Raw genomic sequence first — 21,831 nt, 5'->3', positions numbered from 1 at the left:
TTTCTTCAATAGAACATCCTTGGGACGAACTGGACGGTAGGGTTTGAAGTCGTTGGAATGCCTTAACTACTCTTGATCTCGACTCACTGCCCTATCGGAAGAGTTGATTAATATTCCCATGGGTCTGATAAATTGATAAATGCACTTATGAACACCATGCACAGGAGAACCAAGGCTGTGACAGATGCACAAAGGCAATGGAGATATATAATGAGAATTTTGATTTTCACTTTTGGGAGGTACCGTCATATCAAATTCAACAACTCATGAAATATCAGTCAAAATCAAATGAGAATTTGGTTACTTGTTGATTAAAAATGAATTTAAATATTAGAAAACAATACTGGAAGAAACGTTCGAAAAAATAACACTTAAAAAGTTTACAGAGTCGATTTTTTCCTCTCAGTTTAAATGCTAGGCACATCTTTGAAAACCAGTATATGAATTACATGTAGTGTTCCTTGTATTCATCGCCGTGAATTCTCTTGTTCAATTTCAGACTGATTCTCCAAAAAGTCGTCGGCAAACAAAAGTGCCTGTCGTAACGCTCCTAGAACTAATATGTTCAAATTTATGTGGAGATTTGTTTCTTTTTCATAATTTTTCACCGGAAATACGTGGGATCTTGGGATACCAATGACGTCAGCGGCTTTGTTTACAAGACCCTCTACAACTTCGCTCATAAACATGTTGCTGATGTCCTTCTCAACAAATCCACATACCTTATCCATTTTTGTAAGGAAAACTAATTGAGGTATACCTATAATTGTAGAAAAATAATACTTAAGTGAAAGAACGACGCTAAGAAAAAAAGAGCTACAAGACTCGTAAACTAATTCGCTAAGAAATATTTGATGGTCCAATTCATATATATATATATATATATATATATATATATATATATATATATATATATATATATATATATATATATATATATATATCGGCTTAAGATATGAAGGAGACTTGTTAGAGAGCATAAAAAGCCATTGAACAGTTCTCGATATATCGCGTACACAAAATTTGTCTAAGAAATAAGAACGCGGCTAGGATAAGGCTGTTCGTAAAATATCAAACTGTTCCAACTGTAGTTGTAGTACCTAGATATGATGTCATAATAGCATATGACGTCAAGTCACTGAATACTTGAGCTGACATGACTGGGAAAGTGTCATAAATTTTACATTTCTTTCACATGACATCAAAAGAATTTTTAGCGTTGTTGTTTGATTCAAGCGTCTGGATTGTTCTTTAAGCTTAAGTGTGCTGTTATGATATTGAACATTTGCAATTTAATATCATTATTACTTTAACTAGTCCGATATACATATATTCAAACAATAACAAAAAATTACTGTGAAACGATCCCCCTTACACGTCCGTGGACAGAGTTAGAATTCATAAATCGTGTATATATTTCACTGGCACAAGTGATTAATAAGGATAAATTGAAGATATTCTGTGTGAATCTACTAGAGAAGTATGTCCTCTAACAGAATTTTGATGGGGGATTGTATGTAATTTATCCTATTTTGTATAAATTGCGATAAAGAGTGGAAAATGCCCCCTTGTATACGGGTAAGTTGAATTTTCTCGTGGAATATTTTCTCGAGAAATAAAATTCAGACTTGCCCCCAGCACTTTATATGTACCAAAGATCACGATGAATTGACTTATGTGACAATTTTTTCTCAATTATGTTGTTTTGCACTTGTGCCGATGCGATTTTTGTGCAACATTAAGAAATTTAAAAGTGTCCGTCAGGTGATCAACACAGTCAAGTGACATCACAAAAATGTATTATTATAATACCTGATTACACTCTCATCACAAGTTGACTACAAATTCATACATAGATTACAAACTGAAAATAATATCTTGCTCAAATAAAAATATATATTTTAATGCATATTAAGCCTTCGGAAACCCTTACAAGCTGCAAATAACTAGAAACTCGTTGCAAGCAACGAGAGGTCTTCCGTCCGAATAACCATTCTAATATTTGATATTCTTTGCCTGTAAGATGTAATTATTATTAAAAAAAGAGAATTTCCTTATGAAGCGATATTTTATAAACATTTTATTGAGTTTTAAGAAAGTAAACATACCCTTGTCAACTATAAGCGTCTTAAAGTCTTTGAGTTTTTTAATTATATCTTCTGGTAGAACATCTAATGTGCTTCCATCAATAACAAAAACAACAACATGCATTCGCTCTTTCAATGTTGGATCTTTCACAAACCCTTGAACTTTGGCGGACGCAGAATCAACAGGATTGAACTAAAAATATATAAGCCAATAATAATTTCTTTACAATGCATCAAGATATTTGCAGTTTGGCTTTAGAAATGAAATACTATAAAATTATTTGAAACTAAATCGAGGTGTTAATTGTTTGTTTCATTTAGCTTTTGTCATGCATGAATTTGATAAATACAATAAGCTGTTTGAGTCAATATGTACTGTCAAGACAGAGTCCACTTTCTTCTCCTCAAAAACTATTAGATCAGAAAAATGAAACTTATACGAAAGCTTCATTACATAGTGTACAAATCATGACACCAAGGGTAGGGTGGAGCCACGAGATCAAAGTTTGGTTTAGATATTAAATTCAACAATAAATAACTGAAACTAAACGGAAATATTATTTGCTCTAGATCTTTTCATTTATTGATAAGATTAGTTGATATTTATAAACTGCATGAGTCAATATGTATGGTCAAAGAGAAGAAATGTAATCAATGTCAGGTAGTATATTTTTTCTTACCCCTCTATAATAGCCAATGAAATGACTTTGTAGCAGAAAATGATATTAAGCATTGTGAATCTTTTTAGTTGTCTCCCCTGGAGAGAAGGTGTGGCCCTTCATTTGAACAAGTTAAATCCTCATTACCTAAGAATGCTGTATGTGGCAGGTTTAATTTTGACTGGTGCTGGACAAAATGTGATTTGAGAAGCTTAGTCAAGCTTTCAGCTCAGATGAGCTTAAAATACAATTTGTCAGATATGTAAGTGTTATATGATAACTTTTGAAATAAATTGTCATTTGTTTAAATACAGCTGGTGTTTGATTTTAATTTCCATAGGAAAAAAAAAATCTAATTTGCCTACAATGTAATGATTAGGCAGATTTCCATCCAGAATATATCGAAGATCTTCTTCTTTAATAGAAAGAGCCTTTTCTATTCCTCGTGTGTCACAAATCCTGAACTTCAAATGTTTTTTTGCTGCCGGATCACGGATTCGGATTTTTTCAAACTGTAAAAACGATAAAAGTTTCTTATGAGAAAATAGTTTTACATATTACCATAAACTGAAAATAATTAAAAATTGTGGATGAATTCTTCTATTTTTTTTCTTTTTTCCTCTCGTCTGTTATTGATCAATTTTTATTTTTTATCCAGAATAGATAGGCTTCAAGAACTCATTTTAAATAAAAACATAACCAGGAAGTGAAGGTTCAAGTTTATTCTAATCCTGGGAAAGGCCAAACAGGACGACAAATATTGCTATTGAATTATATATGGGTTAAAATGTTTTATCATCTTCCTCTGAAGAACATGATCTTCACAGTGAGTCAAGTGAGGACAAAGCATGATACACTTCATAGAAGGGGTCCAAATTTAGGTTTCAGAATCTAGCATTGGAACATATAGGTGAAAATTATTAAAAGTCTTCTTGTCATGAACAGAATAATACACATTTACAACTGAGTCATTGTGACAGAGTCATCATTTCGTAAGTTCTATGGTCGATACAATGACCTTGTCAGCAAATACGATTTATCATTGAGTCAAATGCTGACTGACGTTTTTCATTCTAATTGTTAGGCCATTATTTACACACTGAATTGTCGACGGATTTTTCCGTTTTTTCCCGATCATGACAAGGAGCACACGGCGGGTGTGACCGGTCGGCAGGGGATGCTCACTCCTCCATGGCACCTGATCCCACCTCTGATGTTTGGAGGTCCGTGTTTGCTCTGCTCCTATTTTGTATTGTATAATGGACTTTTGAGCTTGAATACTGTTCATTATCTCCATATATTTCATACAAAACCGGTTCTCTGCTGTTTGACTCTAGAGTGAGGTTATTTTTAACTTTTTGTAAACTACTGAATTCAAGAAAGATTCTGCTTGTAGTGTAGAACAAACTTAAAATTCTTTATCACTATTTACTTATCCAGATAGGGAGAAGAGTAATGAGGAACGAATAGGCAAATTTTATATGCAAATAAAAAAAAAAAAAATAAAAAAAATAAAAAATAAGAAGCAAACTAATATGAATGTACATTCTTCGATCATAAGAATGTAAACCGTGAAAAACTCTGAAATATAAATGAAAAGTATGAGTTAGTTTTAAGATATAATAAAATTTGTGTTATTATATTGTATCTGGCCACAATTTCAGTAACTGAGAAGATTAAAGACTTACCAAAAAAGCCACGATCATAATTATGATAAAAAACAAAAGACCCAAGGGACTTAACGGTTACTTGAGCATAATACAACCTTGTAAAGAATCCATTGAAAGAAAACTACAACAAAATAAACAGATGAAAATATATGAAGTTATGCTGCCCCAAATCAAGAAAAATGGTTAATCAAGGATCAACAAAATAGTCTAGTAATCAGAAACAATTCATAAGGTAGACCTTTTCACTTTCCTGTACATGTCAGTGCTATTATACTCCCCATTTTCGCTATCACCAGCCTAAGAAAACAACACGCTTGCACACATAAAACGGTATTCACATAGTAAACGCAGCACAATCCATCTCACATTGGCCCTTTTCAGCCTTAAATGGAATGTTATGTACTAATTTTTATTCATCTATCAAACAAGTCAACCTGATAATTAAAATTTATAAAAGAACTTTTTTTGTATTACACGTTAAAAATTCTTGTTTTTTTTTTTTAAATTCAATTACTTATCAATAGTACATGTATTATAGTGATTAAATATCAAGAGTGCATAATAAAGGAGAATAGTAGACAAATTTCCCAACAATAGAGTCTTGCTTCACACTAGAACCCTTGACAAAGTAGTGAAGAATTTCAAAGATCTGGTAAAACGACCTTGCTCATAAGAACTTTTCCTTCTGCCTCCTAAATGCCCAGAAATAGAAAAGACAATTTTCAAGGAATAAATCGATTTCACTTCTAAATCAATAGAATAATAAAGAATATCAATAATAAAATCAATAGAACCCGCCCTATAATACAAAAGCCTCTGACCCAGTGGCCAGGAATTTCACAATTTTGGAAGGACCCTTGCTCATTACAATTATTATAATATACATAGTTTTTTTGCTAAATACGCAAGAGTAAAGTTTAAAAAAATGATGTATTTTCAGAACATAATCAAAAGAGCACGCCCTAACATTAGAACCCCTATCCAAGAGCCTGGAATTTCACAATTTGGGAAGAGGCACCCTTGCTCATCATAATCATCTCCTGAATATACAAGAGGAAAAAAAATTCTGTCAGGAATTAATGCACTTTCTCTATATTATCAATAAAACATCACCCTGACTCTAGAACCTCTGACTCTGGGGGCATAAATTTCGCGATTTTGGTAAAGGGCTAATGTTTATCACAATCATGCCAACTGTTTTATTGCTTGAAGTCCAGGAACAAATTAAGAAGTTTTTAAAAGAATGATTTAATTTTGATGGTGGTTTTAGCTGACCTCTACGGGCCCGGAAGGAGGGTGAGGGTTAGGGACCATGAAATTCATTTTTTTGTTTCCCTCCACCCATATATGCTATACGCCAATATTTGTTGAAACTGCTTCAGCGGTTCTAAAGAAGAAGCTGAAAATGTTCAAAATTTTACGACCGACGCATGACGAGGTCAAAAACAGATAACAATAAGTCACCTGAGTGACTCAGTGACCTAACAATTGCTATGTTTAACATACGCCAACACCATGAATGGCATCTACAACACTTAACCTTACTTCTAATGTTCAAACAGTAGCAAGAGTCCTTGGCAGTGACCTTAATATCATATTGGAACTATATTTTACCATTTTCCTTTAATTTACATACAACCATTAAAAATTAAGTTAATTAACTAGATGATTAATCAATGCTTTTTCAGCTAGATGTCAAGGAATAAAGCTGATTAATTTTTAAAAAAATCATTAAATTTGGTGTTTAAGCCCTCCCTCAGACCTCTTAAATGGGCAGCGAACATTACAATGTTCATCAGTCTTTGTAAACAAAAAATGACCAACGGCAACGGACGATATTTTGCGTCTAAAAGAAAACAATTATCAATTATTTTAAATTTTTTGTCAGTCTATTACAGACTCTTATTCATACAGTAACTGTTATACATTAAAGCTGACTCGTTCAAAGAATCATAAAGCTCCATTGAATTCATAATAGTATGCATGCTTAAACTAAAAAAAGATATTGTATATTATTTTTTCTGGATAATTTATCATTCGGTTTATTTTCTTACACTTTTTGTTAAGCTGTTTTCAGCGCTCCCTGTACATGCCCGAGATGATATCACTCCCTTGAAGATAGAATTGATCGTATTAAGGAAGCTGGATTTACCGGCGCCGACTTGTCCAATCAGTAAAATGTTGGCTTCAGGGACCTCCGACTCCTCAAATGGTTCGTATTTTGTTATGAACTCTTTCAGTTCTTGAAAAGTCTGAAAAATTGGTAAGCAGTTTTTTCTTTTGTAAGATTAAAAAAAGATTCAAATTACAGGTGTAAAATCTGATAATTCTTAGTTAAATTGGATAACTATGCGATTTGTATTTATAGAATTTGCTTTTCTTGTACTGTTATTTCGTTAACTAGACTGAATCTTTTTGGTCGTATATACTTTAAGATTAACTAAAACTTTATGTGTACAAATCAGCCTTTAGTTTAGAATGAAGAGGGATAGGAGACTATCTATCTATCTATCATTTCTCTCTCTCTCTTTCTCTCTCTCTATGAATTTACTATTTTTGATACAAATTGTTATATTTTATTTTCTCTGACTCTAATGGGATTACCTGATATAAACAGGAAATATTAACAAACATGTATATTCGCATTCTTAATTAAAAATTGGATACCGTAAATCTGGAAATTTTTACAGGAGATAAATTTTTAGCAAATTTGCGCGTGCATTGCATTCGCAAAAATATTTTTCTTAAAAGTAAATCAACAACAAAAAATTTAACCCAGTGATCAGTTGTTCGTAAGCAGTGGTCATTTTAAGAAACCTGTTTATACTACAAACTAATTACCTGTGATAATCCGTGCTTGGAGAATGCCTTCACTACATTCAATACTTTAAACAGTTAAGATGTTTTATCTCTTCTAATATTTTTATCAGATTATGGAACGTTTGCATTGTTTAATATTGTATGTACATGCGTAACATATAAAGTGTTATGAAAATTTTAAGCGCTTTTTAATTTCAGCGCCAATAACAATTTGCAAAATTTTGAAACGTAAAAATTAATCAACAGCTTTTTGACCCAGATTCGCAAAATAAATCGACGTAAAAATTTCCAGATTTACGGTAGTCACTACGCCTCCTACAGTACTATGGACTCCATATTGTCAAATTTAAAGGTAACCATGATTATCTTACATCAATCCACGATTGTTCAATCTTCGCACAATCTAAAGGGATGAATTAAAGCCTGGGTCTAAATATTTACATTTTTTTGGTACAGTTGTGGTACAGAAAAGTCAAATGTGTCATTTCTTTACCTTGTACAATGAATAAATTAAAATTTCAAAAAATCTTCTTTCAAAAGAAAAAGGCTACAAATAGTTGAATTTAATGAATGAATCCCGATATACTGTAAATTCTATGTCTGAACCATCTTTATTGCCTTTTGAACCAATATCACTTGACCAAAAAGAAATGCTTAAATCAAGAATTTATTAAAAAAAAAAAATAGTTGGCTTAGAAAATGGCGCACAATCATAAATTTATTGAAAAATGGCACATTCATATTTTAAGAGGATACGTTCTGTAGAAAATTTTTATGTATATATGTGTCGTACCTGTAAGTTCCACTGTGGTTTTTCTCTCCATGGAATCTCAGATATCGCACATATAGGACCATCTACATGTATTAAAATGAGCAAAAATTTCCTCATGAAATACTTTGAATGAAATATGGACATAATGAACAGTAGTCAAGATCAAAGTCCATTTAAACAATACAAATCGGAAGCAGAGCATCAGAGGTGGGAACAGGTGCCATGGAAGAGTGAGCATCCCCTGCCGACCGGTCCCCCCCCCCCCCGGTATGCTCCTTGTCATGATCGGGAAAAACGGAAAAGTCCGTACACAATTCAGTGTGTAAATAATGGCCTAACAATTATAGTATGAAAAACATCAGTCAGCATTTGACTTAATGATAGGTTGTATTTGCTGACAAGGTCATTGTATCGACCATAAAACTTTCGAAATGATAACTTTAAACGAGATTGTTGATATCCTTGTTTCATCAACTTCTTTGTCAATAACTTGTCTCGTTTTAGAAATGGGTCAATACGTAGAGCATGCTCTTGCGTATCGAATCAAGTTATATGATCTAACTATAACTTTGCAAACAGAGGTGAAATGTTATAGGGTGTGTTTGATTTACTTAAATATTTTACATCGTGTACACTTTTCATAATCAAGTACGAGTGTACAGTGTTTTAGAGTGACTTTTGGTGTACACTCGAAGGCATGCGCATGTGTTGAAACGTGTAGCACTGAACCCAATAGGGTGGAAGAATTAAAAATTTTACAAATTATTACATTGTATAAATTATGTAATATAACAAGTCAAGTCAATGTATCTTGATTGAAAGCGATTGCATTATGAATGGCTTTTTAATTATTTGAATTAATTTTGTCAAACATTAACATGGTCCACTTTTTATGTCCTTTTTGAAAAATTCTATGAACTCACAGCAACGCGATCCATGTACATGTCATGTAATCACTAAACTAAATCGATTCTATGATGGCATATTTCTTCCACCACTTGTCAAATGTCGACTTGTCAGATCTTTTTGATAACTTTTCACTTACGCACATGTTTAGAATTTCAACTTGAAAACGTCTCCATGCCCAGTTTGTACCATCCAGGTAACAACATATTTCTCTGCATGACAAGTCAACATAAGAATATGACAATTCGATTGATTGATTGTTGTTTTACGTCCCATTCGAGAATTTTTCACTCATGTAGAGAAGTCATCATAAACTGGTGAAGGGCTTCAAATTTAGACCTACAGTATATTCGGCTCTCAGGGCCATTGAGCAGTGACAGATCTTTATCTTACCTACACCTACAGTGACACGGGGCCTCATTTTTATGTTCTCATTCGAAAGACCAAAGCTTTCACTCCAAAGTTCCGAGCGCTTGGTGAAGGAACAGTGGCTACCTATTTTCAATATCGACTTAGGTCAGTCGCAGTCGGGGTTTGAACCCACGACCTCCCGATCACGGAGCGAGTGCTCTACTAACTGAGATACCATACGATTTAAAAACGTGATACATTTAATATACATGTATCAGCATCCTTTATTTCACCCTTTATCATACCCTTTATTATACCTTGCTGTATTTTTGTCCACCGCCTTCACTGAAAGTGGGGGATATTAATTTGGGTCTGTCTGTTCGTCCGCCCGTCCGTCTGTCTGTCCGTCCGTCTGTATTTCTGTCTGTCTGTAACACTTTCGTTTCCGCGCGATATCTCGAGAACCCTTGGAGCTTTCGCAATGAAATTTTGCATAGCAACTCACTATGGACAAAAGAAGAACCCTATTAATTTTGAGGTCAAAAGGTCAAAGGTCAAGGTCATAAATTCATAAATTCTGTCTGTTTTAACACTTTCGTTTCGGCGCGATATCTCGAAAATTTTTTAAGCTTTTGCAATGAAATTTTACATAACAACTCCCTGTGGCCTAAGAAAGACCTCTATTAATTTTGAGGTCAAAAGGTCAAAGTTCAAGGTCGTAAATTCACAAATTACGTCTGTGTGTAACACTTTCGTTTCCGGGCGATATCTCAAAAAGCTTTTGAGCTTTTGCAAAGAAATTTTATACCATAACTCCCTATGGCATCTCTCGCCCCTCTCAAAGTGTCCCGCCCCGTTTTTTTTTATTTATTGTATATTTAAAAGTCGCTTGGCACTATTTTTAGCACAGGGGCATCTGGAGAGTTATTATGTATAATACAGGTTGTCGGCCGACTTTATATTCTAATTACATCTATTAGAACTGTTTAGTAAAGGCTAAATTAGACAATATGGAATGTGTAAAATTTTGACAATATCGAACGTGAATATAAACATTATATGTGACCTAATGTTTGCATTTCATCAGAGTTAACTCAGTATGAGTCAAATCATGGAAATGAGTAGATCAACTTCTTGTTACATAGTCAAAGAAGCATAACTCTTACGACGTTATCATTATTACTAACTTTTGTGTGTGACCTAGTGTTTGCCTTTAATTTACTGTATAATCAAGTGCCTCCGTGGTGTAGGCGTATGTTGCTCGCTTAGCAAGCGAGAGGCCCGGGTTCAATCCCCGATCGATTCTATTTTTCTTTTTTTTTTAATGGTTTTTTTTTGGATTTACTAAATGATACCATTCAACATGTGAAATGAAAAAGTTATATCCATATTGGCATTTTTTTATTTCCTTCAATATACATGTATACATTTAATAATTCTACAAATACAGGGGGCAGTGTGACCCCCCCCCCCTGCGCATGCTCTTCTATTTTCCCTAAGCGGGGGACAAAAATTCTCTGAATTAGCTTGCTCATTCGTAGTACCTCGGATCTTTACCTATTTAAGGAATGTTTTTAAGTTTTGTGTGAATTATTGGTGTGTAAATCACAGACTTGTCACGTAGGCATATATTTCATGAAGCGCGCTAGCGCTTCATGAAAAAAGCCAAAAGAGAAAAAAAATCGCCGGGGGGGGGGGGGGGGGTACCGACACGCGCGAGTGAGAGTTGGATCTGCCTTGGTTTCTCTACATTTTGTTTCAAACATGAAGGTAATATGCCCCCTTTCTTACATCTGTTTATTTCAATTTGGAGCCAAGAATTTTGTATACACATGTATGACGACCGGTCGATGACATTGTCGGACATTTCTCTCAGAATACAACCTCCCCGAAACATTTTTGCTTCAAATACATTCCCATATATGATTCTTATGTATCAAAATGTTTTGCACTAAATTCGCAGCTTAGATTTTTTAAAAAAAGTCAGCAAGAGCTAAATAGATAGGAAAAAACCTACGCAATCAAAATAAATTAAATTTTGGGAAAACACATTATATAATGCATCTCATAATTATAATTATTTAAATTGATAGATACCTTCACGTCCACCTCACTCGGCATTTCAGTTGCGACTGATAAAAATGGGGTACTAAATCATCTTTCTGCAAAAACATCTGATTGGTTGAGAGATATATACCCAAATACACATGTAAATTAGCGAGGTCATAAGAAAGGTCATGTCACAAGTCATTTAGAATACTCGTTTCCTACTGTATCGGAGATACAGGGCGGGGCCTGGCTCGAGCTATCGCTCTCGCCTTAAGCCCCGCCCTGTATCTCCGATACAGTAGGAAACTCGTACTCTAAATATAACCCATATCCTGTTGACATCAGGGTGCTCGAGACAAAAGCAAGATCTTCTAAGGGTTATATATTTTAGTCCATTATCACCAAATGTCGAATCCAGCATACACAGAACCCCCCCCCCCCCCCTTATTTTTTGCTTTTGAACATTTTGTTTATTTAACTTATATATACTCCCAATTTAGATTTAGTACATGTTTCACACCTCGAACACAGAGGTTTTTGCTGCTACCAAATCACCTGGTACACTCCAAGCCCAAGCTTCATGGTTGGATTACTATGTCATTGTGTGCATAATTATTTAACATATCATTATCAATGATAGGTTACAATCATGGACACAAGGCAAGATCATTTAACAATGAATGTTGAATCTGATGTGCTAAACATGTAGTCAATAAAATATTATAATACAGAATTAATAAAGGATAAAAAAAAATCTTTTCTTCTTCTCTTGTCTTTCTTTCTGAATTAATCAACTTTCGCAAAAATTAAAATATTGAAAATCTTAATTAAAAAATCAATTAAAACAGATATTTAAGAAATGTTTAGTAATTGTTTGAATGTTTAAGATTCACCAATTACACTGATAGTTCAATCAGAATTATATCTCGTCAAAAAGTGCAGAAAAAGTTTACTCCCCACGTCTTCGATTCTAATCGAAAGATTAAGAGGGCATAGTAAAAAGCATTGATTTTTTGCAAAGTTCAATTACACAGGGACAGTCCTATATTGCTCAAGTAATGTGTAAATTTTCCCTGTGATTGTTGTAAGCTGAGACGATCCATCCGTATACAAATTTCCCCTCTTCTCTGTTTTCGTTTTCTGTGGAAATTTGTGCTTTTCAAGAGCAATTTATCCATTTTACCTCTGAAAAAATCTTTACCAATGTCCACAAGACCCCAATAAAAATGACATGAATATCTTCATACTGAGATTTTGAATCTACAGAAATGAACCTTATCGTGTTTCAAAACTACTCACTGTAGACCGTAACCTGGCCTGTTGCAGACAGGTAGATATAACCCTCAGGGTATAATTATCATATCTAGGACTGTACAGAATGGCAACAGTTAGGATCAAATCATCGCTATCTTGATTAGGTAACAAAAACACACTAAGATTTGTAATGAAATAGATAGAGACACAAAGGGTTTAATTTCTCGTGTGAAACATGTACTAAGTATGTTGCTGAACTTTCCCTTGCCATTCGGTTTGGTTCATCGCTTCGCTCGGCACCAAATATATGGTACTAAGGAAAAGTTTACCAACTTAATTCCCACATATCGTTCAGGAACGTGGTATCAGGGGTGAATCCAAAAAAGAAATCTCATGTCGAAATGGTCTGAACCTATCAAAATAGGATTTTCGAGTGTGGACATTTCCCCCCTTTTTTGGTTTGTCATAATGAACAATCCTTGAACTCCCCCCCCCCCCCGCCCCCATGTGAAATTTTTTGATCCGCCATTGATATCGAGACATCACCTAACTATAAATTATTTAATTTCTTTGCATGATAAGAGTTTCATTTTCTACTGTGACTAGCATTTTTATCATATGGGTAATTTACATTCATTCAAATGATAAATCTAAGAAATATCTTCTTTGACTATAAATATCTTACTTGACTGCTGCGGTCGATCTATTTGTGGTTGTGTTCGAAAGTACACATGGGAAATTGGGACGCTATTTCTTTATTAGTTCAGTAAAATAATTCTTTAATAATAACATGTATAAAATCACGAGTAAAATATTTTAAAAACTTGCTTTAAACTAAGTCTTAATTGTTGTTTTTATGTTTCAATTTAATTTTCATTTGTCATCAGATAATTATTAATTTATGATTATATAACAAGAGGTCCAAGGGCCTTAACAGTCACCTGAGTACAATACAACAATTTAGAGGATCCATATAAACTGATAAATGAAGCTTTGTTGCCTAAAAGCAAGAAAAATAGTATGATAAGCATTTAACAAAATAATTGGCATAGAATCTATCTGTCCCCCATTTATCATTATTACCATGCAGACTATTAACAAAATGTCTATTTTTTATCCCAAATTACTACTTCTCACATTGGTCTCTCTTGGCCTTTAAAGAACATTAAAGAAGATAAGTTATTTTTGCCTCATTTTTATTCATCTATTATTTCCAAGTCTACCTATTCATTAAAACTATGAAAGTATTTTTTGTATTATACAATAAATATTCTTGCATAATTCTCTTGTTCTATTAACCTTTCAAATACATTATTTACAGTGATTAATTATCAAAGGTGAACGGCAAAGGGAAATAACTTTGCTCAGCAGAATACAAGTTCATAGAGCCCTGTCCAGGACCAGAACACTTGACTAAATGGTCAAGGTGTTCAAAATTCTGGTAAAAATACTCTTGCATATTAAAACTTTTACTCTGTTTGCCTCGAATATGCCCAGAAGCATAGAAGACTTTCAAAGAAATGCATGTTCACTATATTATTAAGTAGATAAAGCCCCCCCCCCCCCCTTACTCCAGAACATCTTACCCAGGGTCCATGAACTCACAATTCTGGAAGAAGCACTTTGCGCATCATAACTATACACTTGTTTCTTTGCTTTATTACCAATAGTAGAAAAAGTATTTTGAAAGAAATTATGCATTTTCACTATATAAATCAATAGAGCCCCCCCCCCCCCCCCACTAAGAACCCCTGACCTAGGGGCCATGAATTTCACAATTTTGGAAGAGGTATTCTTCCTTATCATAACCATGCACTTTCCTTGTTTGAATAATGCCCAGGAGCAGAGAAGAAGATTTTGAAAGAATTTATGCATTTTCCCTATATAATCAATAGAGCCCCGCCCTAACACCAGAACCCTTCACCCAGGGGTCACAAAATTTACAATTTCTGAGGAGGCAGCCATGCTCATCATAACTATGTATTTAGTTTATTTAATATCTAGGAAAGAGAAGATTTTCAAAGAAATAATGCATTTTCACTATATATATCAATTGAGCCCCATCCTGACACCAGAACCCCTGACCAAGGGGCCATGAAATTCACAATTTTAGAAGAGGCAACCATGCTCATTGTAACTATGCACTAAGTTAGTTTATTTAATATCCAGGAGCAGAGAAGAAGATTTTCAAAGAATTAATGCAAATAATCAATAGAGCCCCGCCCTAACACCAGAACCCCTGACCCAGGGGCCATGAAATTCAAAATTTCTGAAAAGGCAGCCATGCTCATTATATCTATGTTCTTAAATAGTTTATTTGATATCCAGGAGCAGAGAAGAAGATTTTCAAAGAATTAATGCATTTTCACTATATAGTCAATAGAGCCCCGCCCTAACACCAGAACCCCTGACCCTGGGGCCATGAAATTCACAATTTTGGAAGAGACACTCTTGTTCATCATAAATATGTACTTAGTTACTTTATTTCATACCCAGGAACAGAGAAGAAGATTTTCAAAGAATTAATGCATTTTCACTATATAATCAATAATAGCCCCGCCCTAACACCAGAACCCCTGATTCTGGGGCCATGAAATTCACAATTTTGGAAGAGGCACTCTTGCTCATCAAAAATATGTACTTAGTTACTTTATTTCATACCCAGAAGCAGAGAAGAAGATTTCCAAAGAATTAATGCATTTTCACTATATAATCAATAGAGCCCCGCCCTAACACCAGAACCCCTGACCCTGGGGCCATGAAATTCACAATTTTGGAAGAGGAACTCCTGCTCTTCATAACTATCTACTTAGTTACTTTATTTCATACCCAGGAGCAGAGAAGAAGATTTTCAAAAAAATAATGCACTTTCACTATATGATCTATATATAGCCCCTCCCTAGCTCCAGAACCTCTGACCCTGGGGACATGAATTTCACAATTTTGGTAGAGGGCTCAATGCTTATTACAATCTTGCCAACAGTTTGACTGCTTGATGTCCAGGAGTAAAGAAGAAGATTTTTAAAGATTGCATTAATTTTGGTGGTTTTAGCCCCACTCCTCACGCCCCAGGGGGGCAGGGACCATGAAATTCAAGATTTTTTTCCCTTTACCCATAGATGCTATATACCAAATTTGGTTGAAATTGGTTGAGCGGTTTCAGAGAAGAAGCTAAATATGTTCAAATGTTAACGCACGTCGCACGACGACGGACGAAAACGGATAGCAATAGGTCACCTGAGTGACTCAGGTGACCTAAAAAGAGTTTACAATAGATACTCCCCAACCTGGGAGTGTGTAAGATATGAACGTAAATCGTCACGATTTTCCGGATAATAATTAAGTGGTAAAAGTGCATGATGAATGAAAATTGAAAAGTTGTTCATCTAGTAAAAAATTGTTTTGAATATGCTACAGCTTCGAATGACAAAATTTTTGGAACCGCGCCTTGCAGCATATCTTACTCTGCAGAAATCATCGGCATCATCACGTGACAAGTATCAGCACGTGGTTCATCTTGAGATCTGAATATAAAGAGGCCTATATCTTCATTTTGATGACAACAAATATTCTCATCATTCATCACTGACTTAATTACATCGGTAAATCAATTTGATGAACGAATGCACTAGAATTTCTATTCAATTTACTTATTTATATATCATTTATATTTTATTATAATTTTTTTTTGCTTTGTAGACAGTTTGAAATAAAAATAATCCCCCTTTCAGCTTTGAATATCTTGTGCTTTCTTCGATGCTTAATTGGGAAAGTACTTTTTGAAATGCTAAATTTTGATTGCGGCCGATTTGATGCTTTGCATCAATTTTACTTGTTGGTTATATGTTCCACGATTAGTAAAGGGAGTAGACCTTCAAGGGAGTAGGTATGACCCCCCCCCCCATTATTTACACATTTTAAACGATATCTGGTGCTTAGTTCTTGTACAAAGGTGAAATATTATAAATCTATCAATAAAAAAAAATGATCTATTAGAATATTACAAGAAAATTGAGAGATAAATTCTGAAGGATGATAGACAGAGTTCGAAAAGAACACATCTGAGGTGTTCTTTCAGATGAACTAAAATCCAATGCAACTTTTATCAATTACACGTTATGAAAAAAACTTGGAAAATGTATCTTTTTTGTTCTCTGACATTATGATTGTACGTAGGAATAGAAAAGAATTAATATTATATTGTATGTAAGAAGTATTCCGTAAATCTTTACAGATGTAATATACTGCTAAAATAAACGTTTGTCAGGAGAGCAATCTGATAAATTAATTTAGGAATGACTCTAATTCTTGGCCAAATAATTTGGCCAAGAATTAGAGTCATTCCTTATAATTTAATTTTAAAATCATTAAATAACTATGGGTGTAAAATTTCGTTGCTTTTTATTAGTTCAAATTTGCCGCTCAATAATACAACCGTAGTAACGGAAGTAACGGAAGTGATGGGAATCGAGGGGAGGTAAAAACTGATACATAGGCTTAGCAGCCGCCTTGTTGTTTGTTTATATATGGTAAGATCGAATTATTGTTTGAAGTTAAAGGTACATTTATTAAATCTGGAATTTTCCATGAATCCCGAGGACTGGAAATGAGAGGATTGTATGGATACAGATGATTCAGCTGGTTGTCGGGGGGTGGGGTGGGGGTCCCCATACCAAACCAGGTTATACAGAAATAATTTGTGTTCCTTTTTGGATATTAACCAAACAGAGGCTAGAATACAAACAAAATTAAATTATATAAAATTATTAAACTTGTTCTCACCTATAACAAGGTAGACTTCCATGTCAGTGACATCATTGTGTCCGTTAGCAATTGACAGGGATGATTCTCCTCCCATGTGGAAGTGTGAACCGGTGAAATAATTGCTATTGTGCATCTTGTAGTAATCATAAGATTTATCAACAGAATTAAAAATAGAATTCAAATTCGCAAACCATGGACCATGATTATTGCTCTTGTAATGGTTTTCGCTTTTTCCTGTAGAAAGAAATTTCTTGGGCTTCCACTCTCCAATAGTATATAATTTAAACAGAAACGCATTTTGGTCGGTGCACCAGCTGTTCGTACATGTAACACCCCAAGTTTCTGATAAATATCCGCCATAGACATTGTTATCCTTGTTATAGAATACGGTCACGGTTGGCCCCTTATTGTCACACAACTCATGGAACTTCTTTGCAGATCCTCCATCTCTGCTGACCTTGTACAGAAGCGCAAAATTACACGCCCTGCCGATCCATTCTGATAACTGTATCCTATCCTTATGTTTCAGCAGACCACCCATAACTCTTAGAAATAAAAAAAAAATCATTGGTGAATACTAAATGCCCAGTAAGCTAAATCATGCAGGATAAAAGTTACTTTAAAAATTAATCATTACATACTGATGTTAAGTGACAGCCCTTTAAATCCGGAAGCGATTATAAACTTATACACGTTTATTTCGTCGAGAATGGTAAATTGTGAATGTAGGCAGGATAAATAATTCTATTAATTAAAGTGTTCAGATAAGTAGCGACTTTGGATTTCTGTTTTTTTATGGGATTACAAATGAATTGAAGTAAAAGATAAATCATTCATATGATTCATATTATCATATTATAGTTTAATTTTGTTTGTATTCTAGCCTCTGATTGGTTAATATCCCAAAAGGAACACAAATTATTTCTGTATAACCTGGTTTGGTATGGGGACACCCTTCTGACAACCAGCTGAATCATCTGTATTCATAAAATCCTCTCATTTCCAGCCCTCGGGATTCATGGAAAATTCCAGATTTAATAAATGTACCTTTAACTTCAAACAATAATTCGATCTTACCACATGTAAACAAACAACAAGGCTGCTAGGCCTATGCATCAGTTTTTACCTCTTCTCGCTTTCCATCACTTCCGTTACATGTACTACAGTTGTATTATTGAGCGGCAAATTTGAAATAATAAAAGGCGACGAAATTTTACACCCACGTTTGTAATGATTTTAAAAATAATTATAAGGAATGACTCTAATTCTTGGCCAAATTATTCGAGTATAACCTGGTTTGGATCAGTTTACGCTGTTTTATAATCCGCGAATCCTAAAATAAACTTCACCGTTCATATACGTTTTCCGATTTATAAATATATAGTATACTATCATAAATTAAAAGTGCGCCATAATCATGGTAGTTAGGGAGCCGATGTAGGATTCGTGTTTTGGAAAGGGCGGGGGGTCAGATTTATATTTAAACACACCTTCTCCTCCAGACAATGGGATCACTCAATGTAAAATTACAGCGGAATAACTCACTAAAGTTCATGGACATTGATGATTTTAAAGGATTTTTCTTTAATTGTGTTTCGATTCTTTTCATCGATTTAAAAATCGATCTCTAATTTGCATTCAAGAGAAGCTAATGGTTTTCTGTGGTTTGTAAGAAAGAATCTGACAAAAAATGCATTAAGATACGATCAATGCCCTACAGTGTCTGTTTTGCCAGCTTATAACATGAAATTTACATTATCCGAAGGAAGGGGTGAGTGGGTAGGTTGGGGGGATGCAATGTACAGTTAGGCAACGTACATGTACATGTGATCTTCAATGTACCTTTCCCGCAGATAATTTTCCAAGATATTCTTAATTTACATTCAAAGTACCATCAGATGTCCCTTGACAAAAAAAATCAGCATACATTACCGGGAGTTTTGAACAGATATCAAATGATGAAAATCCTTGTTTTTGTTTTTATTTTAAGTAAATTAACAAAAATATAGCTTTCGCTGGTATTTCCTACTTTGATTCAGAGGAGGTGTACATGTACAGCATTAATATTACCACACATCATAAAGTTGCACAAAGATCCTTCAGTTATTGGAACTCCTAACTTTATGTGTAGGGAATAAGATAATAAAATTCAAAACTACGTTATGTATGTCCTAAAAATGCACCTATAAATAGCATAATCAGCATAAGCTGATAAGATTTCAGTGCATGTATACATGATTTTGAAAATTTCCATATGCTACATCTGTTGTACACTTAGATAGGTCCAAGACTTTGAGAAGAGGTGTGCTTCTGTAACTTACCCTCCTAAGCTGTTAATACATTAAAACCGTTTAATTCAATTGTAGTACTCTTACATGTATATATACACCGTACTAATGACATACAAGCGAACAATGTGACCCGGCCTTCTTTCCTTTCTTCATTCTTTCGTCCTTACCACTGCATAAAATTACAAATATTCAACCCCTCGCTTAAAACTGAATTGCAAATGACCGGCTGCTTTACCTCTAATGTCAACAATAATAAAGTTATTAATTCTGCTTACGTGAAAGTCCAAACTGACAGGTACCAAAGCCACTTGAGTGTACTTTCGTTTTTGAATACGACACCCCAGATCGATCTGAAATTCGTGAAAATGATTCATGGATACACCATACTTTTGTATACACTGTAGTTGTTTCAGAATCTTATTAAACTTAGAGTTTTGTTACTTGTTGAACAATTCATTTAAAAAAAAAATAATATTATCCTTTAAAAAAAAAATTGGGGAAGGGGGGGGGGCAAAAATTGTAATAAAGATAAAATAAATTTAAGATCGGTAACGAATATTGATGCTAAATATTTTCTCTTGACTTTAAATAACCTGATATTTAAAAGATCTTTTTTTCTATGTGATATCCTCGAGTGTGTTGTTGGTGCAAGTTACATTCCAATTGAATTCGGATATATTTCCTTCAAATTTTAAAGGGTTTTTATCACGTATCTAAATTCCTTTAAAATGAAACACTATTATCTTCTTGAAGCATATTATTATCGTTTGATTATGAAATAATGTTGAAAACGGCCGTAATAAGACAATAAAACGCCCGTAATATAGGGTCCTCGAAGTAGAAATCTCCTCTAATTAGATAGAGGTCACGTGGTACTGAAACGCCATAGGTGTCAATGGTCAATAGAACTCGTAAAGCTTATCGTAAGAAAAAAAAAATATATTGAATTGATCTTTACGCTAAAGGAATATAATACACAATATGGACGGTTGAAGTTTTGACATCGACTATATTCCTTTGGTTATGGACGGTCAATCTTTTATGTATGAACGTCTAGCAGAGAGAAATAACCAGAAAATATGCCGACAATACTTTATATTTCCACTCAAAAAGAGTTATTGCCCTTTGATCGCTCTTTAAAATCGGAGAGTGAAAACGGTACAAATCTCGCGAGATTTCCGGGACAAACATTCTAGACGTAGTCAATGACGCTGAAATGTATCGCTGTTGGCTGCACTGCCGATAGCAGGACAAGTACGGATTTAAGTTTTCACCAGCTCCCAAAAGTTGAGAGTGAGCTGAGGAAGTGGCTTAGTTTAATAAGGAGGGAGTGGTTGAGAGTAGATAGAACTAGTGATGTACGGCATTACGTTGTATGCTCAAAACATTTTGTAGGCACCAACTCCACAAAACCCTTATCCAACACTGTTTGCGTATAATAATTACAAAAAGTCAACCCCAAGAAAAACGAAGAACTCGAACTTAGGTAGAACTTCAACAAGCACCATAAGTCAAGATTGTCCAACCACCAAAAAAGTTAGACTTGTGAAATGTGATCCAAATACAGTGCATGGAACTAATTTTGTTACATAAACCAGCATCAGCATAAGCATTAGTAGCATCAGGATCGAGCTAGCATCAGGATCAGCATTTAAAAAACAGCATTACCAGGATCAGCATCAGCAAGCATAGGATAAAACCAGCATAGACCTACATAAAACCAGCATTATCCTACTAGCATCAGAAAATCAATGAGTTTTAATTCAGTAAAAAATTAAAAAAGAAAGAAAGAATATTGGTTAAAGTATTCACCTTATTAATACATAGTGAGATATTATGATCAAATAATTGTAAAAGGCACTTGTATTGCTTTAAACGGCAATGCTGAAATTCATTATCTACTTCCGGTAGCATGATGCTGCTTCCGGTAGCATTGACCTAATTATAAAACAGCATCAGGATAAGGATTACTAGCATTAAATCAGCAAGCAAAGGAAGCATTCAAATCAGCAAGCAAAGGAAGCATTCAAATCAGCATTGATGCTGTAACAAAATTAGTTTCCTGCACTGTACTGATAAAACACAGATATGCTATCCCTATGTTGTGGGTGAATTGTACATCCCATTCACGGATTATCTGGATATCAACAATAACAACAAAAGTCAACCAGGTATGTTGAATAAAAACTTAATATATAAGATATTTTA

At 34.2% G+C, this 21,831-nt stretch overlaps 1 protein-coding gene across 2 annotated transcripts in view; it reads right to left on the bottom strand.

Moving 5' to 3' along the window:
- Window positions 1-403: 403 nt before the first annotated feature.
- Window positions 404-21,831, bottom strand: part of LOC133176645 (interferon-induced protein 44-like) — a 37,740-nt gene continuing 16,312 nt past the window's right edge. Inside the window, exons 1-6 of one of the 2 annotated variants that reach the window (XM_061311747.1) lie at window positions 17,351-17,875; window positions 8,030-8,091; window positions 6,471-6,668; window positions 3,112-3,258; window positions 2,109-2,280; window positions 405-760 (exon numbers count right to left, since the gene is read on the bottom strand). In XM_061311747.1, the coding sequence (XP_061167731.1) occupies window positions 468-760; window positions 2,109-2,280; window positions 3,112-3,258; window positions 6,471-6,668; window positions 8,030-8,091; window positions 17,351-17,873 (1,395 nt within the window). In that variant the 5' untranslated portion in view covers window positions 17,874-17,875 and the 3' untranslated portion in view covers window positions 405-467. Of the gene's footprint in view, window positions 761-2,108; window positions 2,281-3,111; window positions 3,259-6,470; window positions 6,669-8,029; window positions 8,092-17,350; window positions 17,876-21,831 lie in introns of those variants that run through there. The other variant, XM_061311748.1, reaches the window with a different exon arrangement.

The sequence above is a fragment of the Saccostrea echinata genome, unplaced genomic scaffold (genome assembly GCF_033153115.1).
Source record: "Saccostrea echinata isolate AGI-Se365-2 ecotype Australia unplaced genomic scaffold, CSIRO_AGI_Sech_v1 ptg000080l, whole genome shotgun sequence".
Classification (NCBI taxonomy): Eukaryota; Metazoa; Mollusca; class Bivalvia; order Ostreida; family Ostreidae; genus Saccostrea; species Saccostrea echinata.
Note: the sequence above shows the minus strand (reverse complement) of the source record. Positions and strands in the feature narration are given on the sequence as shown.